The sequence below is a fragment of the Pleurodeles waltl genome, chromosome 1_2, assembly GCF_031143425.1.
Source record: "Pleurodeles waltl isolate 20211129_DDA chromosome 1_2, aPleWal1.hap1.20221129, whole genome shotgun sequence".
Lineage (NCBI taxonomy): Eukaryota > Metazoa > Chordata > Amphibia > Caudata > Salamandridae > Pleurodeles > Pleurodeles waltl.
The window spans coordinates 451,313,728-451,334,502 of NC_090437.1; the positions used below are offsets into that span (position 1 = coordinate 451,313,728).

The 20,775-nt window shown below is 44.5% G+C and overlaps 1 protein-coding gene across 3 annotated transcripts in view; it reads left to right on the forward strand.

Moving 5' to 3' along the window:
- Nucleotides 1-478: 478 nt before the first annotated feature.
- Nucleotides 479-20,775, forward strand: part of CAAP1 (caspase activity and apoptosis inhibitor 1) — a 298,509-nt gene continuing 278,212 nt past the window's right edge. The window contains exons 1-2 of one of the 3 annotated variants that reach the window (XM_069240801.1): nt 479-642; nt 1,062-1,236. In XM_069240801.1, the coding sequence (XP_069096902.1) occupies nt 1,087-1,236 (150 nt within the window). In that variant the 5' untranslated portion in view covers nt 479-642; nt 1,062-1,086. The other 2 variants (XM_069240811.1, XM_069240818.1) reach the window with 2 other exon arrangements.

The following is a 20,775-nucleotide window of genomic DNA, read 5'->3' on the forward strand; positions in this document are numbered from 1 at the left end:
CAAGTCTGCCTGTTCCTGAAAGCTGGTGAGTTTAGCCCCGCAAACCCTTTGTTGATGCCATTTTCAGGAGAAAAACCACAAGCCTTCTTCTGCAGCCACTTTTTCCCATTTTTTTTTGTAAAAAACGAAATTTTCACTGTATTTTGGCTAATTTCTTGGCCTCCTTCAGGGGAACCCACAAAGTCTGGGTACCTCTAGAATCACTAGGATGTTGGAAAAAAAGGACGCAAATTTGGCTTGGTTAGCTTATGTGGACAAAACGTTATGAGGGCCTAGGCGCGAACTACCCCAAATAGGCAAAAAAAGGCCTGGCAGCGAAGGGGTTAAAGCACTTAAGTAAACAAAGGCTGAAAAGCCATATTACAAACGACAGCGTTAGAACAGTCCTAAAGAAGTCCATCTTTTATGTTTGCGGTCTAGCATCTGGAGTCTCTCTTCCATGTCAGCAACCTGTCACTGTGATTTGTTTTGCAAACGTAGTCACCAGTTCCATTTGTATGCATCCCCCTCTCCCCCCTTTGAAATGTGTAATTATTCACTTCCAATCATCAGTGAATTTAGTGTGCGACAAATGATGACAACTGGCAATCTACGTTGCCATTTTTTGCTTCTGTAGAAGGCTTCAGCAGGCAATCGAAAAAGGTGACATCACAAACACAGGGAACGTTATCTTTTAAAACAACACAGATGCAGGGTGCGCGCGTCAGGGAGTTGACGCTACATAGCCAGAAGTGCGCTGTAAAGTACCCAACTCCTTCTCTCGTAGCGCCGTCACCTTCAGCTCTAGACAATAGACGGTACGCCATATGCTTCGTAAGCCGCAAGTGTCAAATAACCAGGTGCAATTTTTGACATCCTGAAAATTTCCCTGAGTAAACCTATCAGCGTTTTTGCTCAGCCACCGACGCTGGAGGGAATTGAGGCCCCAGATGCCGAGTGTTAACGCCCGTCCTCCCTCAAGGGGACGCAAACCTGCCCACTCACCACCTCGAGCAATAGTGTAAAAATTGATAATCACTCAGGAAGAACAGCGGTTACTAACGCGCATATTTATTTTCCAGCCAGCACAAAGAAAACAACTAACTCATGGCGGGCAAAAAGTCCTCTAAGGAAAAGAAGCGAAAGAGCCATAGCTCCGCAGAGGGACTTTCCGCGGAGAACCACGGCGGAGGCAGCGGCGAGGGTAAGCGCCGGAGAAGCGGCTTGGATCCCAGTCACGACAGCCCCTCTACCAAGGTGGGTGAGAAACGCAAACCCAGTTATTCGTGAAAACAAGACGGGACAGCTGTGGTCTAAGTGCAATGTAGTTCATATTTTAACGCATACCGCACTCCTCTACCACAATTATTTTTAAATACATGTGGGCAGTCGAAGGGGGAGGAGCTTGAGGTAGAAAAGGGACACGGGGATTGGAATACCAGTAGTTGAAATCTCTCCTTGATTAAGTGAGTAGCACAGTTGCAAACACGGCGGCCATATTGAACTGGAGCTAGTTTCGCTCTTTGTGTCTTAAATAGAAAAATAAATAAAAAGTGCGGTAGTACGAAAATGTAGAAATTATTGTAAAAGTAAGTGGTTTGGGTGTTATTTTGATGAATTTCTTAAAGGCAAATCCTTCTTAGAGTGTCAGAGATATTACAGCAGTTGTTCAGTTCTGATATTATAACAGACTCGGGAACTTGTAATTTCAGGTAGCTTCATTGCACCAAAATGCTTTCTAGGTAAATCGTCTAGGATTTTCAGTTCTATTACGAACTCTGATGTGAGGATTATGCTTCTCTTTCTTCGCTGTTTATTATTGCATTTGGTACAGCAGACCGTCAAAATGAAACTTTAGCATAAACTATATTTCCCATCATTCCTGCAATGACGTCACTATATCGGTTCTAATCACCATGACTCTGGCCTTCTTATACCACCGTTCTGAATCGTTTCTTTGCCTTAACCCCTTCGCTGCCAGGCCTTTCCCCTCCTGTGCACAGCCTTTTTTTTTTGGCTGTTTGTGGCAGTTCGCGCTTAGGCCTCATAACGTTTTTTCCCACATAAGCTACCCATGCCAAATTTGCGTCCTTTTTTTCCCAACATCCTAGGGATTCTAGAAGTACCCAGACTTTGTGGGTTCCCCTGAAGGAGACCAAGAAATTTGCCAAAATACAGCCAAAATTTCATTTTTTGAAAAAAATGGGACAAAAGGGCTGCAGAAGAAGGCTTGTGGTTTTTCCCCTGAAAATGGCATCAACAAAGGGTTTGCGGTGGTAAAATCACCATCTTCCCAGCTTTCAGGAACAGGCAGGCTTGAATTAGAAAACCCAATTTTTCAACACAATTTTGACATTTTACTGGGACATACCCCATTTTTACTATTTTGTTGTGCTTACAGCCTACTTCAAGTTAGTGACAGAAATGGGTGAGAAACCAATGCTGGACCCCAGAAAGCTAAACATTTCTGAGAAGTAGACAAAATTCTGAATTTAGCCAGGGGTCATTTGTGTAGACCCTACAAGGTTTTCCTACAGAAAATAACAGCTGAAATAAAAAAAAAATATTGAAATTGAGGTGAAAAAAACCAGCCATTTTCTCCATGTTTTACTCTGTAACATTTTACTGCGATGTCAGATTTTTGAAAACAATATACTGTTCCCTCTGCTGGACTCTTCTGGTTGCGGGGATATACAGGGCTTGTAGGTTCATCAAGAACCCTAGGTACCCAGAGCCAATAAATGAGCTGCACCTTGCAATGGGTTTTCATTCTGTACCGGGTATACAGCAATTCATTTGCTGAAATGTAAAAAGTGAAAAATAGGTATCAAGAAAACCTTTGTATTTTCAAAATGGGCACAAGATAAGGTGTTGAGAAGCAGTGGTTATTTGCGCATCTCTGAATCCTGGGGTGCGGGTGTTTCTCAAATAGACGTCTTTTTTACACACTGTCTTACATTTGGAAGGAAAACATGTAGAGAAAGACAAGGGGCAATAACACTTGTTCAGCGATTCCGTATTTCCCCCAAGTCTCCCAATAAAAATGGTACCTAACTCGCGTGGGTAGGCCTAAAGCCCGTGACAGGAAACGCAACATGGACACATCACATTTTTACATTGAAAACTGACATGTTTTTTGTAAAGTGCCCTAGCTGTGGATTTTGGCCTGTAGCTCAGCCAGCCCCTAAGGAAGCCTACCAAACCTCTGCATTTTTTAAAACTAGACACCTAGGGGAATCCAAGATGGGGTGACTTGTGGGGCTCTCACTAGGTTCTGTTACCCAGAATCCTTTGCAAACCTCAATATTTGCCAAAAAAATACTTTTTCCTCACATTTCGGTGATAGAAAGTTCTGGAATCTGAGAGGAGCCACAAATTTCCTTCCATCCAGCACCCCCCAAGTCTCCCGATAAAAATGGTACCTCACTTGTGTGGGTAGGCCTAGTGCCCGCAACAGGAATAGATCACACAATGGTCAATGTTGGTCCTTACATTAAGGCAACTGTTGACCCTGGGGTGATCCATTCCTGATGCAGGCACTGGGTACAGGCGCGCAAGTGGGGTAGCGTTTTTATCAGCACAGGTGGGGAAACACTGGGTGGTAGAAATGTTGTGGATCCCAGCATATTCCTGTAGTTTGTGTGACAGAAATGCAAGAAAAAATAGAGTTTTTATTCAACATTTTAGCTTTGCAGGGTATTCTGGGTAAGAAAACTTTGGGGAATCCACACAAGTCACACCTCCGTGGACTCCCCCAGATGTCTTGTTTCCAGAAATATCTGGGTTTGTTATGTTTCCCTATATGGCAGCCGCGAGCCCAGGACCAAAAACACAGGTGCCTGCCTTACAAAACTAGTTTGTTTTGTGATAGGTAATTTTGATGTCTCCACAATATGATATTGGTGGTGTAATTTGGGTCTGAACTAAATTGGGGTGCTCCCAAGAGAGCACTCTCTCTGTGCTTGCCACCGCATGCACCTGCCCTCTGGGTTGGGCTAACCCACTATTGTCCCGCTGCACAGACTGTGCTTGCGAATGGACAGCACGACTGTTCTCATCACCTCCCTCATAATCACTGGAAGAGGAGTTATCGAATGGGACTCCTCCGATTGAAAAAACACTCCCAGAGTCTGCGCTATTGCCCCATAGCTCAGATGCTGTCTCAGTATCTGCTGTCTCAGTCTTTGATCCTACGTCAGAGCTGGCCTCTATAACCCGAGTTAGGGTTTGAGCAGCAGTCATCCAATGAGATGCCATCTCTGCTACTGGCTAAACTGTCGCTCTAAAACACTGGCCTACGTAGACAGTCACAAAATTGCTGGTGGTTATGTGTGTGATGCCTGCAACAGTAGGGGTCACCTTACCTTCACTTCTTCCCTCAATCAGCATGTTCTCTCAAGACACTCAAAAAAACAAAAAAGACACACTATTGCATCACCTTGTCACATACCAATAGTCATACTTTAGCGCCTCTAGCGCTCAGTCCAACGATCATTATTGGTTCTCCCATTCCCATTACCTCCTCCGATTCCCTCACTACCGCCCAGCAAAAGTGCATTTCATCTCTCCATAGCCCCCGCGCACATACATTTAATTTGTATTGTAGCGCAGGTAATGGCTGGCTTTACAAATCCACTCAGCTATTCATATATAATACAGTTTTGATTCTTTCAATAGGCATATAAACCTTCTGCGCTGCTTTATGGCACCAAAACTGCCACTAGTCAAAAGTCAGATCCTTTTCTAGCAGGAACGTAATCACAAGAATTATTTGACTTTTTTATTTGCTGCCTAAAAGCTACAGTTGAAATGCGTCAGTTGAAGTATGTGCATTGCTTTGAAAACGCAAGCTGCAACTGCAAGAGAACTGGTGGCGAATATATATATATATACGACATATATAGATCTTTATATTTTATAACAGCTGTATGGTCTCCTTGGGGGCCATAGTGGACCCAGGGAAACCATACAGCTGTTAAAAAAAATATTATTGCCCCAACAGGGGGTCACCCTGCTCACGGGCAACCCCCTGTCCATTTTATTTTTTTTCAATGTTTTTAAACATTTTTTACACCCCTTGGGGCCATGATCGGGCGCGATCGCACTACCCCCAGGGGTAAATCTACCTTTAAAAAAAATATATGCCCCGGTGGGAGGAGGGGGTTTTGCTGGCCTGTTAGCCCAGGGGGCCGACTCCCCCAAGTGAAATCCCTGGTGTCTAGTGGGGGTTTCCTGGCCCTAGATAGCAGCTGCGCTGCAATCAAGACTCAGGAAACCCGTTTGGGAAGGTCTCGTGTGAAAGGGGAGAGTCTCCTCTTTCAAACGATGCCTTCCCGAACGTCGGGAAGGCCGCTTAGGGCTATTTTCCCCACCGGAGCAGGAAGAGGCTGCTGACGACACAAGAGGATAGGCGGGGGGAGTCATGGAAGATCTTCCGTGTATCCTGGGGTATTTTTACCTAAAAAAAAAAATCCTTGGGTGCACTTGAGGATTTTTTAACCCCCTCCCTGGTGTCGGCCACTGGTCGTGACCTGCACCAGGGAGGTAGTGTGGGCATCAGCCAGTGGCCAACGTCCGCACTGTAGGGGTTAAAGTGAATGTCCTTGTTATCTGTTCTTTATTCCATCAAGCAAAAGGTGGCTACGCGATCTATAAAAAAGAATATAAGCGAAAACATTTTAGAACTGTCTGTGTTGACGTTAGCATTACAGCTGTTTTTAGAACTGGTTATGTTAACATTATAGCGAGGTACACTGTAGAGGAACATTGGTCCCAGTTCATCTTATGCTGACTTTGGAAGCAAGAGACCAAGGCTATGGTCCCCAACACACATTACGATGTAATTAAGAACCCACATTGATTTGCAGGTCTCGAAAAATCATAAAAATGTTACTAGACCTGCAGGTCGAGTAGCTTGAATAATCTACTGGACCTAACTGTAATGCACTTGACCCGAAAATGTGTCTCAAATAGTGTGATCCTAGGCAAATATTGTATTTCACAGTCACCCTTTTCTTCATTCTCACATGAGTGCACCTTCAAATATGTGAGTTCAGCATTTCTGCTGTAAAAAAATCCTCTTTTGTTTGATTAAATACACTAAACGTTTGTTCCATGTATAATAAATCTAGCCCACATGTAGGGTACACATGATCCATGCATGATTTGCCTCTTAGTTTACTAATAGCTTTGCCATCCGGGCAGGACTGTTTTTCAGTTTATGTTTAAACACTTACTTTTAATAAATATATTACTAAAGAATGATGTGGTAGAGCACTGTCATTTACAGACAGTAAATTTCCAAGAAATGTCCAAAAACCTTCCCACTAACTTGCAGCTTTACTGATAAAACTATATAGTGTATTAACAATATTCTGTGAAAATTGGGTTTCAGTAAACATTTATAATTTACACATCATCAAGTAAAGTGTTCTGACTTTTTTTTCCATCCTATTAACCTATTATTTTCATCACACAGAAGTACAAAAATGGTCTTTCACAGCTACTGAAATATATTTTGAAATGTTTATAAAGTTGACTTAGTTATATTAATGTTGAGTGTTAGGAAAAACCTGATACCAACAGCCTTTTATTTCACATAGGTGAGTCAGTTCACCTTACAAAATCCTGGAACTCAGCAGTCACAAGGAAAAGTATTTGCATTGCAAGAAGATAAACTGGCTTTTGACCTCTGTCTCCGAACACAGAGCAAATGTGACAAGAAAAAGATTTAAAGGCATCTTAATTGCTAATTCAGTTTCTGACTGAACAGTACACCTGTACAGGAACCCACACGCTAAAATTGCTCTGAACTAAAAAGCTATAAGCAATAACAACTAGCTAAAAAAAACTCTTTAAAATGCGATAAAAAGGGAGTAAAAACAGTTCAGCTAAAATACATACAGAGATGTTAATGTCAACCATGACAAGCACAGCGTGCCAAAGAAAAGTCAATTTGAATGCATAATTTTAATCAGGAAATGGCATGCCAGTTCATCATATTATTTGCTGTAATCATGATCTCAAAGAGTGTCATCGAAGTCACCAACCAAGGACCTAAAAAATGAGTCAACATCATCTGATGTTAAATCGAGCGCTGGGCGGACAAACGGATCCACAGAGCAGTAGTGAGCAGTAGTCTCTAGTGTAACGTCATCCACTGCAGTGCCGTCGTCCATGGTAGACATTAGAACGGAAGACTCATAGGTGGCCTCGCGGAGCAACCTTAGTCTCAAGGGGCATGACTGTGCATGAACCCTCATTGGGGACATCAGCAGTTCGTGGTCCACAGGAGATGTCGGTGCAATAGCAAGACAGAACATGGGCAGGTGTTCGAAGAGGCACCACACGCAGCGGAAAACTGGTTGTACGCACCAGAGAAGTGGCCGAAAAGACAACAACCAATCATGCTCCAATTCCACCAGCAAAAGATCCGAACCATGCGTTCACAGCACAGCGGAGTTGGCGGGAGTGGCTCCATTGCTCTGCGTAGCTGGAAAGAAACAACCACTGCGAATCAGAAGAAATAGAAAGAAGTCCACCAATCAAAGCCAAAATGATCGGAAAGCCACCAAACACACTTGGAATGGATGGCTGATGGGATGACTCCAAAGACAGTCTGGAAGAGGGACACGAAACCAGGCCCGACAGCCTTAAAGAAATGGACAATCCCCGTAGTGCATGAAGCATTGAATATTCTGGATACCAGTTCTCCAAAGTGCTTGGGGAAGTTGGTATTTAATAAGGATTGTATCTCGGCTGATGATCTCGCTATCTGGCGAGCATACGTCTCTCTAGCGGATGTCAAGGCGACCTGTTTTTGAAACAATAGCGCCTTTAGGCTGCTCAGCTTGTCATAGTTCCTATTAATAGTATCTATGTAGGGCCACATGTCAAATACTTTGATCTCTCGTGTGGGGGGGAATAAAACATGTCCGCAACACGTAACGACCTTTGAGACAGAGATTGCGTAGGCAATTCCTGGTCTCATGCCGCAACAACTTTCATCGTTCAGTACCACATAACTTCCATTGGAAAGTACATGAAATACCGATCGAATTAAAGGGATGGGAGTACCTTTCAGAAAACAGGCCAAGTTCGCGACCCCCGCATTGTAAAGGCCGTGAAGGGACACCTGCTTACATATCATTACATGACTAACAGTAGACTCACATTCGCTTCCGCTAAGAAAGACCTCTGTTTCGCCGTTCGGACATTTATAATCAAAGGGCAACTCCCACTCTTCCTTAATGTAGCTATCTCCTAGTTGCTTGTACCTTCCCACTGCAAGATGTTTCAGGCAGCTTGAGAAACGAAAGGTCGAAATGGGTAAATTAATTATGCCATGTAAGAGCCAGATAGTTGAAGGACTCTCTGCTACCGTGAAGGGCAGCTTGTCTAACTTCTCTACATGAAGCACGGTGAAACTAGCTTCCCTTTTAGCAATTTTCTGTTGTTCCACAGAAAGGTTAAAAGCAGTGAATAATTCCCTCCTGTTAATGTATTTCCATGGAATGCGGCCATTTTTCAGCGTCTGTAATGTCCAACCCAGCTGCATGATGGAACGTAGCTGTGTTTGTCCATGATATAACTGGGACAAGTCTGTCTGAGTGATATCAATAGCAGACAACACTATATTTGATAGTGACTAGGTGCAGCAGCTTCTATCTGTGAAAGTTTCCAGACCTCATTTTACATAGTACATAGGAACCTTTTCGAGTGCTGTTTCCTAGGACCTAGCAGAAAATCCTGCAAGTCTACATCCTCAGAAAGAGTGTTCAGATGTTTCTTAACTGCGGCTAACGTGTTAGTCTGTACCCATTGTTGGCACAGTTTACCCACACTGTATGTTGTAATTATACAACAACTGTATGTTGACCCGATACAAAGCGAGGGTCTGGCCTGTTAATTGTAAAACCCCCTGAAGAGTTAAAAAAACACGCTTGACACTCATTAGTGTTGGTTGGCCGTATTAACCGCCCGCCGGGACTGGAAAGTGAAGTGAAGAATTATAGGTACAAGCCTTAACCATTGCATCTAGTCTTTCCCCAGTGATATTAAGGAAATATTGCCAATCTTTAAACCTTGCCGGAGTGGGGATACTGGGCGTGTTCATGTCTTTAATTTTTGCTAACCCCAGACAGGATGTCTGCTGAATAGTGTCATTTAAGAAAATCATTTGCACAGGAATCAGGCATGCTCAAAATAAAGCCTCCCTACCCTGTATCTGCCAATCTTGTGTTCCCCATACACTTTTCAAATCAATAGTGCTCTTTCAGTATTCGTAACCTTCAACTGAGTTTTGTGTTTGTTAGCAAAATGTTCCTAATTTGTGCTGGAGGTAATTTAAAATAATACGACTTTGCATGTTTTGTGTCTTGCCCAGAGAAATACGTAAATTTATCTGTATAGTGTTTTGGGCTCCCCACTGGTGGTGTTGACCAGTGTTCCCCCTGTGTATATTGTAATACTGGTCTGTGTCTAGTGGCACGGTGTAGGCAGTAATGTCCCCAATTGTTGTAACAGAACATTTCCCCATAATTTATTGTATGTTCATATAAAATCATCACTTTCAAATACGGAATAGTCCTTCCTTTCAGTTAGCATGGAATCAACTGTTTGGACATCCCAATCATCTGATACATCAGGTGTAATTACATCTGTCATAGATATTTTGAACACGTATGGAATTTGAATAACCTCCGTAGGCCCGTATATATCAAAGGGAACACTGTCCCACACAATCCCCTCAGAAATCGGTATTGCTGAAATATTTACAAGGGCCAAATCTCTTCGGACCTTATAGGAGGAATGATATGGAGTTGAGGCTTCATCCACAAGCTTAACAGAGGAGCGTTCAGTAATATAGTGACCATTTATGAGCAAAAAGAAAACAGTCACAAAACCAACCCAAAAAATAATGCTGAAAATGTCAAACAGACCCATAAATAGTTCCATGGGTAGATTAAATAATTATTTTTAAGCCATTGATACAGCTTACTTCTTGTTGAAACATTGTCAATCACAGTAGTGGATGAGTCTGAAGAAAATACATCAATGTCTATGAAATAGCCAGAGGCAGTCTCTGCAAAAACTGGAGCCGGTGCATTATTTGTTCTTTGGTCCACTTCTCGTGGAGGCTCTTAGTAGACAGTGTCATCAGTCTGTGAAGTGTTCATGTAAAAAACAGCCAAATTATGGACAGGAGTTGTCATTGAAGTGGTGACCGGAACTAGCAAAAGTTCGTTTTCTGCCCTCCCCATGGTCGAGGAGGTGTCTGGAACAGCGTTGGACATTGTTGCATAGTCCGTAGTAGTGTTATTCATCCTACTATGTAGATGTATGTCCTGTTGGGCAGTGAGAGGGGATCGGAAACCACCCAAGGGTCCTCTCGGTCTACTGTGAAGGATTGGCCACATGGTGTAATTTGATTTCATTAATGGAAATTAATCTGTTTGTTTGAGAACCAGACAGTGGTGGTAAGATGACAGTCCTGGTATCTTGAATTCCCAAGACCAGTACAGGTGCTCTGTATGATGGACCGAATTCCTTCTTCACAGTGGTCTGCTCCCGAACCAGATCCCCAACTTTAGGAATCCAGCCAGTCGAAGTTTTTGCTAAATCCATTATTCCTAAGGTGGCAGCACTGGTAGATGACTTATCATCACACAATTGATGAAGCTCCTGTAAGACACTGAGACATTCATTTATGTCAAATGGTGTTTCTGCTGCCACCATACCAGAGGCATCAAGATCTGGAACATAGATAGGTATCCCAAAGAGAACCCCAAGGACCGTCTTGGCAGATTATTCACTGCTGTCTGGACCCCACATAGGTGATGAAGTCAACTGCGGCCTGAACCTAATACCCGAGCCGTTAAGGACTGCTTTAGATCACGGTTCTGCCTCTCCACAACCACATTTCCCTCGGGACGGTATGGTGAGGAGTAATGGAGTTCAACACCCATCGTCCCCATGGTGTCCCTGAATGCCTTAGAGGCAAATGCAGGGCCTTGGTCCGAATGGAATGCTGCAACCGCATATGTACTGATAAAGATCAGCAAGTTTTTTTATAACTGTTCGAGCGTCAGCCGACCGCTGCGGCCATACCCACAGGAATCTACAACAAGAATCTACAGAGACTAGGATATATTTGTATGCACCATCAGGCTGTAGTGGACCGCTATGGTCCAGGTACACACACTGTAGTGGCCTGCTGGACACTAAGAGGGATGTCTGCAGTGGGTGTTTGATATTAGAACCCTTTTTCTGCTGGCAAATGTCACAGCAAAGGACATATTTCTTTGTCCATCTGCATAGACCAGGCCACCAGAAGCGTTTCTGTAAAAGTGTTATTATTGCCGATATACCAGCTTGTGCAGAAGCGACACCCTCATGCACTGCTTTTACTAGATCTAATCTCTGGCCTTTGTTGGGGATCACTCGATCACCAACCCCAGGAATTGTTGCGTAGGCAACATTCTGTGCACTGATATGGTAAGAATAGTTTGTAGGGTATCCCTTTGGAAAGGGCTTGCCTGCAGCCGAAGCTTTCACGGCAGTCAGTATTTCATTATTCAGTCTTGTTTGTGAACGTGTCACTGCAGCCACAGAAGCCATAGCTACTTCAGCTTTGGCTTCTTCATCAGCCAAGGTGTTGCCAGTAACGTGTACTCCTACACATTGATGGCCCAATGTATGTACTACATGGACACACAGTAGCTTATCCTTAAGATCCGCCACCCTCCCCCACAATGTCTTGTGTTTAATGGTGTTCCCTTTTGAATCTCTAAACCCGTTCAGCTTCCAATGATTAAGGTAATCATTGTATGACTGGACGCAATAGTATGAGTCGCAGACTATTAAAGTCAGGCTTCCTGGCTCTGTGTGTTCTAGCGCTAGTATCAGAGCTTTAAGTTCAGCCAACTGAGCTGTGCTATCCTCTAGGGTCTGCGTGTAGGTATTGTGAGGGTGGAATACTCTATCTTCCATCACTCCGCTCAAGGCTGCGCAAGCGGCTGAGTATTGATGTTTAGTACCTACAGCTGGTTGTGCTGAACCATCAGTGTATATGACAGTATGGTATCTGTCTAATGGCAAGATATTTAGAGGAGCGGTGTACTCTTGTTCGTACTGGAGAAACTCTTGTGTCTGAAGTTTTGGGTCAAAAATGTAATCAACATCAGTGGCGGTTAGAGACGTTGCCCACTGTATCCAACGTGGATGTAATGCCTTAGCGTTAGGAACGCTTGCTTTGGTGACGGCCTCTAAGGCCGGCACCGGGGTAACGACAATAATGCGTTTCCCCTTTGCAAGTGGCCTCTCTTTTATGACAGCCATCTGAACTGCCGTCAGAATCTTTTCTGTAGGTGCAAAACGATCTTCTGCATTAGAGTATAAATGATTTATATGCATGGATACCGTGTCACCTTCATTGAAGGTGACATAAGTAAATCCAATGGCAATAGCAATAATTCTGATGACCAAATTTGTTTTATTGTTGCATGTGTGCAAGTGTTTAGCTTCTAGCATGTCCTTTTGCATTTCCCTAAGGATGCGTGTGCGTTCAACTGTCCAGTGTCTGCTAGAAAAATTGGGCTGAACCAAGTCATAAAGTGGCTTGATACGTTGTGCATAGTCTGGAATGTATGTTCTGCCAAAATTAAAGAAACCCAGTAGTGACTGTAGTTTCTTAAGGGAGTTAGGAGGGTGCAGTTGAGCACATTTCTCTAGAAAGTGTGGGGCTAGGCTCTTCCCCTCATTTGATAGCTCATATCACAGGAACAGTACACTGAGAAAGGCAATCTTACTTTTCTTAAAGTTGAATTTGTAACCGAGGTCTGCAAATCCCAAAATGATCCGATCGACCCTTACAAGATGAATGTCGAGGTTGTTGTCTGTGAGATATGTCATCCACGTAGGATAATGCCTCGGAATCAATATCATGTAATATTGATGTTACACGGGCTGAAAATAGCCCTGGGCTGTTTTTGTAGCCATAGGGTAAATGACAAAAGCGTTTCTGAGAGCCAAATGAGAATGCACTCAGGTCCCGACTTTCATGTGCTAAGTTCTGGCAGAAAAAGCCATTAGATATGTCTAATGTTGTTTTATATTTTAAACGCACTATATTGTTTATTAGTGCCGTGCTATGTGAGTTTTGTATAGCATATGTGTGTGTATGACTATTTAAATGTCTATAATCAATGACTATTCTGTAGGAATGGTCTGGCTTTCCAACGGGGTATAACGGGTTATTCACTGCAGATGTACAGGGCTCAATTACTCCCTGGTACTCGAGCTGGGTGAGGATCTCCCTCACCAGAGCTTTTGCTTCATGTTTAACAGGATATTGTGGCTGCGGTTAGGTTGTAGAACTAACGGGAATAACATGACAAGGAGACTTCTTGTCCCAACCTACATGATTGCAATATAACGCAGGTGCCTGTGCTAAAGCCCATTCAGCAGCATAGGCTTCCTTTACTGCTTCTGGAACAAGATCAGAGAAAGAAGGCAAAATGACATCTTCGCCATGCGGGAGCTTATGGACGTGTTCAGGTGGCCAGTCTCTTTCGGCCAATAGAATGTCACTTGTAAGCTCATCCCAAAAAATCACACCAATGGTGCGCTCCACGTCTCCCTCTATCTGAATTTTTAAATCATAAACCCTGTCGGTGGGAGAACGCAGCCGTCCGCAGTTTCAACTACAATAAAACCGCTAGTTGCTGTCTCATCCAGATGATCTTTCAGACTCTGGCGACATATCGTGACCTCTGCTGTGCTGTCTAACAGAGTCACTGCCCACGTCTTGTTCCTCAACAGTATTCTCAAGTGTACTGGCATTTTTAGCTGTCAGTGCTGCCACCTTTTTCTTTTTAAACTGTGGCTTTTGCTGAGGAGTCTTTTCTTCTTTTTTAATTGTAGACTGCGGCGAGTCTTTCTTTTGTTTCACGTATTCAGGACATGGATCAGGACCGCCCCCTCTCTTGCTATGTCTATCCGGTGCGTCCTGAAAGGAATGTGAGGGACGTGAATCAGTATACCTGTCTGGAGTTTTAACATTCTCCCTATTTCTGAGATTATATATATATAGCCAGTCTTTCTATCCCATTGATACCCTTCACAAATTGTGCAAATACACATTTCAACTGGAAAATGTTAATTTCCGTCATTGTCAGTTGACTCGATTGTACTGTAGTAACAGTAGCAACAACTGTATCAATAGTAGATGTAATGGTATTCATAGTAATAATCCTACTAGTACCAACTTCACTCGCAGGTGCAGTTTACACTCTGTGAGGAGAGGCCTCTTTTTGACAAGGTTAAACCCCCACTTATAGCCTGATTTATGACCTGGGCCAGAGCTCTTTCTCTAAACTGTTGTGATGCACTGGCACAATTGGCAATACCTTTAGCTGCCACTATAAGCCACTAGTAAATGGTACCTAGGTGCCCAGAGTATGAGTTACTAAGGGTAGGCCCCTGAGGGCAGCAGCACTGATTGTGCCACCCTCCAGGGCCATTCATCCAGATGCACCCAGTCATACCATTGTAAGCTGAGTCCTCTGGTGCAAACCAAAACACAAATTCGACATGGCACACCGCCTGTGTGCCCTGTCCACAATACACCGAATGCATTCAGGGTAAGACACCCCTCTGGCAGACCTTTCAGCCCTAAGGCAGGGTGCACCATACTGTATGTGAGGGCCTTGCTGCATGAGCAATATGCCTCCACTGTGTCCTTGCCAAACCTGGGATAAAGTGAGTGAACAGAGCAGCCATTTTAATACATGTACTGGGCACTGGTCAATACAAGTTTCACAGCTACATGATGGCCACTCTGAACCCTGGGTTGTTTGGCATCAAACAACTAGAATGATAAATCCAAACTGGTACTAGTGTTGGATTTATTATAAAATGTATCCAGGTGTCACCATAGAGGTGCCTCCGCCCCCCCACCCCGAAAAGCTAACTACCCTGGCATAGTTGCTGATTGGTCTTAACCAGCCTGCCACTTCCAAACACAAGTCTGCACCCCTGGGGTGATGGCTTCAGCCCCCTGGGATACAAGACAAAGCCCTTCCTGGGTGTAGGTGCTAACACCCTCTCCCTCAGGAATGTGCACTGCCCTGGCGGCAAGTTTCAAAGGGCTTACTGCCTTTGAAACTCAACCCCCAGGCCTGCTGCTAGAAGAAGATAGCTGCCATGTTGCAAAACCCCACGTTTGGCTGGAGCAATCGTGGGAAATTCAAACTTAGAACAGGAGGAGTTGCCCTACCTAGCATGCACCACCCCTAAGGTGTTGCACGCAAGGTGGACTCTTCTTTACATTTTCCTCCATTTTGGATGGAAAGAAAATAGCCAATCAGGTGTGGGGACGTGACCTCTGCCCACCGGAAGAGGTCACTTAATGGGTGTAGCCACCCTAAGGTAAATTACCCATTGGTCACTACTAGGTTCCCCCTAAATCGCCCACTAAATACAGTATTTAGTGGGCATCCCTAGGCCAAGATTTCAGATTCGACTGACAAAAGAAGACCAGCACCAAGAAGACCCGAAGCACGAGAACTGTGGACCTGCTGCAAGAAAGAAAAGGTGCTAAAACCCTGCCTGCTGCACCCAGGACCCGACAGTCGCCGCTGAAGAGCTGCTGGACAACTGGGTAATGCTTCAAAAACCCCAGAGGACCTCCAGGCTTCACAAATAGCTAGATAACTCCCTCCAGAGTGGAGGTACCACTCTAAAACCACTAGAAACCATCAAACCACTTTACTGACCAGCCGCTAACTCCGGAACCAGACGCCGCAGGTGGACCAAACTACACCCCAACGACTGCAAGGTCAAACCCTGCCAGTGTGCCAAGTTTGGTGGCACTGTGACCTCCAGCAGCCAAACCGTGCCAGTACATAGGGCATTGGTCAGCCCGCGTCAGACATCAGGAAGGACATCCTGACCGGGGCTGAAAAAGGACCAGGAGGAAGCCCCAGTCGAGGGACTTCAGAAACAGCCTGGACCACCCACCAGAGTGTCCCTGTTGTCCTGCAACTGACCCTTGAACAAGCCTACCTCCTTCTGACGGCATCCGTGCACACAGCTCCTGCTTCACCGTTTTGCTCTGCACCTGGCCGCCCTGTGCCCTGCACCAAAGAACCAACTGTGCTCTAAGGGTTCCCCACCCTTTGGAACCTCAACATTCCATGGGGACCCTTTGGATTCCCCTTTAAACTTACCTGTGAAGTGATTTTGCAAGTGATCCCTCACAGTGGCCCTTCACCAGCTCTAAGGCCTTTTCCTGCTGCTCCTGCCGAAACCTGGGGCCACCCAAACTTCTCCAGCTGGCACAGTGTGCCCACTGACCAACCTGCAAAAGAAGAACTTGGTAAACCCACTGTGTGATTTTATATGTATTTTTAAAGGTTATCTACCATTGATTCCTAGGGTGTGAAATTACGCACAGAAAGGCTATTTATATTAAATTTCATAAATTCATATCTAGAAAAAAATCTTAAAATGTATTTAAAAATCTGGAGTATCTTTATACATTGGTTTCGAGTTATCCCTTTTCAGCATATGAGTTGCTAGATTAATGCTGGTAGTATAAGAAATGCTTTGCACTTCCCTTGGATTGGCCTAATTCTCGCCCAAGCTACCATAAAAATTAGATCATTAGGTGGCCTAGTTTTTACCCCTGTAAACCAACTTGTGGTTGCCTGGACTCCCTGCACAGAGTGCCTAGCTTTGCACACTACATAGAGAGCCAGACTCCTACACACTCCCAGTGTGTGCATACTGTCTGGGTAATTGTGAAACATCATTATTTGGAGAGGTCCTGAGTCTAATAAATCTTCTAAAAATGTATCCTCCTTATTCTCATCTGAATAATTCTTCATACAGCTCTTTCCTATTTCTTTCTCATTTTTCATTTCATCATTATCAATTTTATTTTTATTTGTTTCATTGACCATTGCAGGGACCACGCCCACCCCCAGCATAGGATTCTCTCTCCATACTCTTCGCTGCATTTCCCATTTTGAATTTAACCAATGGTTAACAGCATTCCTGACCTGGCTCCTTATTTTCTTCAATTCCTTCTCAATTGCTGCATGATCCCGCTCATTCAGTTCTTCAAACTGTACAGGTCTAGATTGCATCACACACCTCAAATTCTCGAGCTTTCCAACACTGAAGGTACCCACTAAAGGTAATTGCATGTTTTTGTCATCAGTTGTACTCTCATTCTGTTCTTTTAGCTACATGCATGCATGAAGTCCTCAATTTGACATAATTTCATAAGTGGGAGAATCTTCCAGAGATATTATTTCCCAATTAATAATGGGAACTTTAGACTTTTTAAATGCAGCACCCATATTCACTTGATATGACTCAAAACCACGTGGCACAGAGCAATCAGAACAGTCAGGCTTAATTTTAAAGCAATGTGTGAAGTATTTGGGCAACATTTCACACAGTAAAACAGTGAAAACATCACACAAAAAGGATCCCACACCAAGTTAGAAAAATATAACTGAATTTAAATAACCAAGACCAAAATCCAATAAGTAGAACTTGAGTTATGAATTTTTAAAGAATAGACTGTAAAATATTAGTTAACCGCCAACCGGGGATATTTGGTTGCACTTGATTGGGACAAAGTGAAAAGTTTAGACCAACTGCAATGGAGCGCTGTTGGACTTTTGCTTATGCAGGGTCATCCCCAGTCTTTTTTGCCTCCTGCCTCCTATATTTTTCTGACATGTTGCTGTTGGCTTTTCAACTCTGAGCACTTTACCACTGCTAACCAGTGCTAAAGTGCATATGCTCTCCTGTTTAAATTGTATGTAAGTGGTTTATCCATGATTGGCATATTTGATTTACTAGTAAGTCCCTAGTAAGGGGCACTAGAGGTGCCAGGGCCTGTAAATCAAATGCTACTAGTGGGCCTGCAGCACTGGTTGTGCCACCCACATAAGTAGCTCTGTAATCATGTCTCAGACCTGCCACTGCAGTGTCTGTATGTGTAATTTTACACTGTAAATTCGACTTGCCAAGTGTACCCACTTGCCAGGCCTAAACCTTCCCTTTCCTTACATGTAAGGCACCCCTAAGGTATGCCCTAGGTAGCCCCAAGGGCAGGGTGCAGTGTATGGATAAGGTAGGACATATAGTAATGTGGTTTATATGTCCTGACAGTGAAATACTGCCAATTTCGTTTTCACTGTTGCAAGGTCTGTCTCTCTCTCATAGGATAATATGGGGGCTACCTTTAAATATGATTAAAGTGTAGATTCCCCTAGAGAGTAGATGGACAGGTGGAGTTTGGGATCCCTGAACTCACAATTTAAAAATACATCTTTTAGTAAAGTTGATTTTGAGATTGTGCGTTTGAAAATGCCACTTTTAGAAAGTGAGCATTTTCTTGCTTAAACCATTCTGTGACTCTGCCTTGTTTGTGGATTCCCTGTCTGGGTCAGTTTGACAGTTGGGTTGTTTTTCACCTCACACCAGACAGTGACACAAAGGGAGCTGGGGTGTGATCTGCATTTCCTGATTAGCCATCTCTGCTAGGAGGGAGGGGTGGAGTGGTCACTCTCATCTGAAAGGACTGTGCCTGCCTCTGACAATGCTGTCTCCAGCCCCCTGGTGTGTGTCTGAGGCCTTGCCTGGGCAAGGCAGGATTTCACAAGAAGGTGTGAGTCCCCTTTGAAGAAAGGTGACTTCAAAGACTAAAATGGGTATAAGAAGGGCACCCAAACTTACAAACTTTAGAAACACTTCTGGAATCAAGGGGAACCTCTGCCTGGAGAAGAGCTGATCGCTGAGGAACAAGTGCTGCCCTGCCTGTGACTGTGCTTTGTGGAGCTTTCCTGCAGTGCTGCTTCTGCCAGAGTAAGAGGGCAAAGACTGGACTTTGTGTGCCTTCCATCTTGAAGAAGAAATCTCCAAGGGCTTGATGTAGAGCTTGCCTCCTGTTATTGAAGTCTCAGGGATAGCAAAGACTTCTTCCTGCCAGCACCTGGAGTCTCTGGAGAGACCCCTACTCTGCTCTGTGGTGCCCTTCCAGTTCCTGGGACCCTGAAAGGAGAGGCTGGCAGCCTAAGGACAAAAATACACGCACCGCGCACCGTGCGGAGAAAAGATCGACGCAAATCCGATCGCGGCTGAGAAAACGACGCGACGCCGGCTCCGCAGCTGAGAAACGACGCCGCTGGAAACGCGACCGGAGAATCGACGCCCGGAGCAGGAGAAACGACGCGCAGCATCGCTGACGAAGGCTGAGAGATCGCAACCAGCGCCGCGGGACTTCGGACCGTCGCGTGGCTGGCTTTTTCGACGCGCCTCGCCGAGCCGAGCTGTTTTCGACGCATATACCCGTGCCGGGTTATTTTCGACGCACACCGCCCGTGCGGGGTTATTTTTGCCGCAAACCAGGTACATTTTCACGCTAGCAGCGCTAGTGTGTTGTTACAACTACCTAAAGACTCTTTTTATTCTAAACCTTTTAAAAATCATAACTTGACTTGTGTATGTTGGATTTTTGTCGTTTTGGTCTTGTTTTGTCTAGATAAATATTTCCTATTTTTCTAAACTGGTGTTGTGTCATTTTGTAGTGTTGTCATTGAGTTACTGTGTGTGTTGGTACAAATACTTTACGCCCAGCACTCTGAGGTTAAGCCTACTGCTCTGCCAAGCTACCAAGGGGGTAAGCAGGGGTTAGCTGAGGGTGATTCTCTTTTATCCTAACTAGAGTGAGGGTCCTTGCTTGAACAGGGGGTAACCTGACTGTCAACCAAAGACCCCATTTCTAACATTGGTGACCAGCGGTCGGGATTTGGACTTGTATTTGTACTTGACATACAGTAATTGAGTGTACACTACTGTTTTGATCTCAGACCACTACGTGACCACATACTACTTGTCTTGTGATTCTGCTTTTTGTTCTCTGATGTCCTCCTGGAAGTATTGCTAATATTTTTGGACTTTGGTTTTTGGTTGTGAAGCCTTTGCAGAATGGAAGTCAATTTCTGGCACCTATTTATGTATAAAAAGTGGCAGCTTAAAGCATTTTGCATGGAAAGGGGACTGGCTGTGAACAAGAAATCCAGAAGGGAGGATCTTGAGTCAGCCCTGTTTCAGTATGAATTGAAACGTTGTCAGGCAACACCACCAAATGAGTCTGAGGAGGATGACTACTCCGAAGAGGAGGGAACAGAAAGAGATGAGTGGCTCCTAGCTCGAATCCGGAGTCTGGAAGAGCTAGATGCAGAGCTTGAGAGGGCTGAGGCAAAAAGACTTTTAGCCCTGGAAGAAGAAAAGATTGCAGCTCAAGAGCTGAGCGGTAAAGAGCTGAAACTGGAGGCCATGAGGGCTGAGTCCAGTTCAGATGGTGGCAGCAAAAATCTTGTATCCATTACTGCTGAAGAAGTGCACATGCCCAGAGATGTGGTGCCCTACTTGAAGGAGGGAGTTAACACACGCCAGGAGGTTCAGGGGTATGAGGTAGCTCCAGTGATGCACAGGGTCCCTGAGGTGGATTGGGGAACTGGCATGGGGAGTCATATTCCTACTGGTGGGAGGGACACTCTACTGACTCTAGGTGAGAGTGACAGGGAGAGGGGTTCCCCCCAGGTAGAAGTCCTGGTTATGGAGTGTGAAAACATCCCAGAAGAGTGTGGGTTGAGTGTCAGGGACAGTCAGGTACTGTCTCACCAGTCTCAGGAGGGTGATGTGGGGTGCTTTGTCAAAGCAGAGTCACTGGATGGTTGGGTGAAGGGTACTTTGGTTAATTCATGTGAGGGG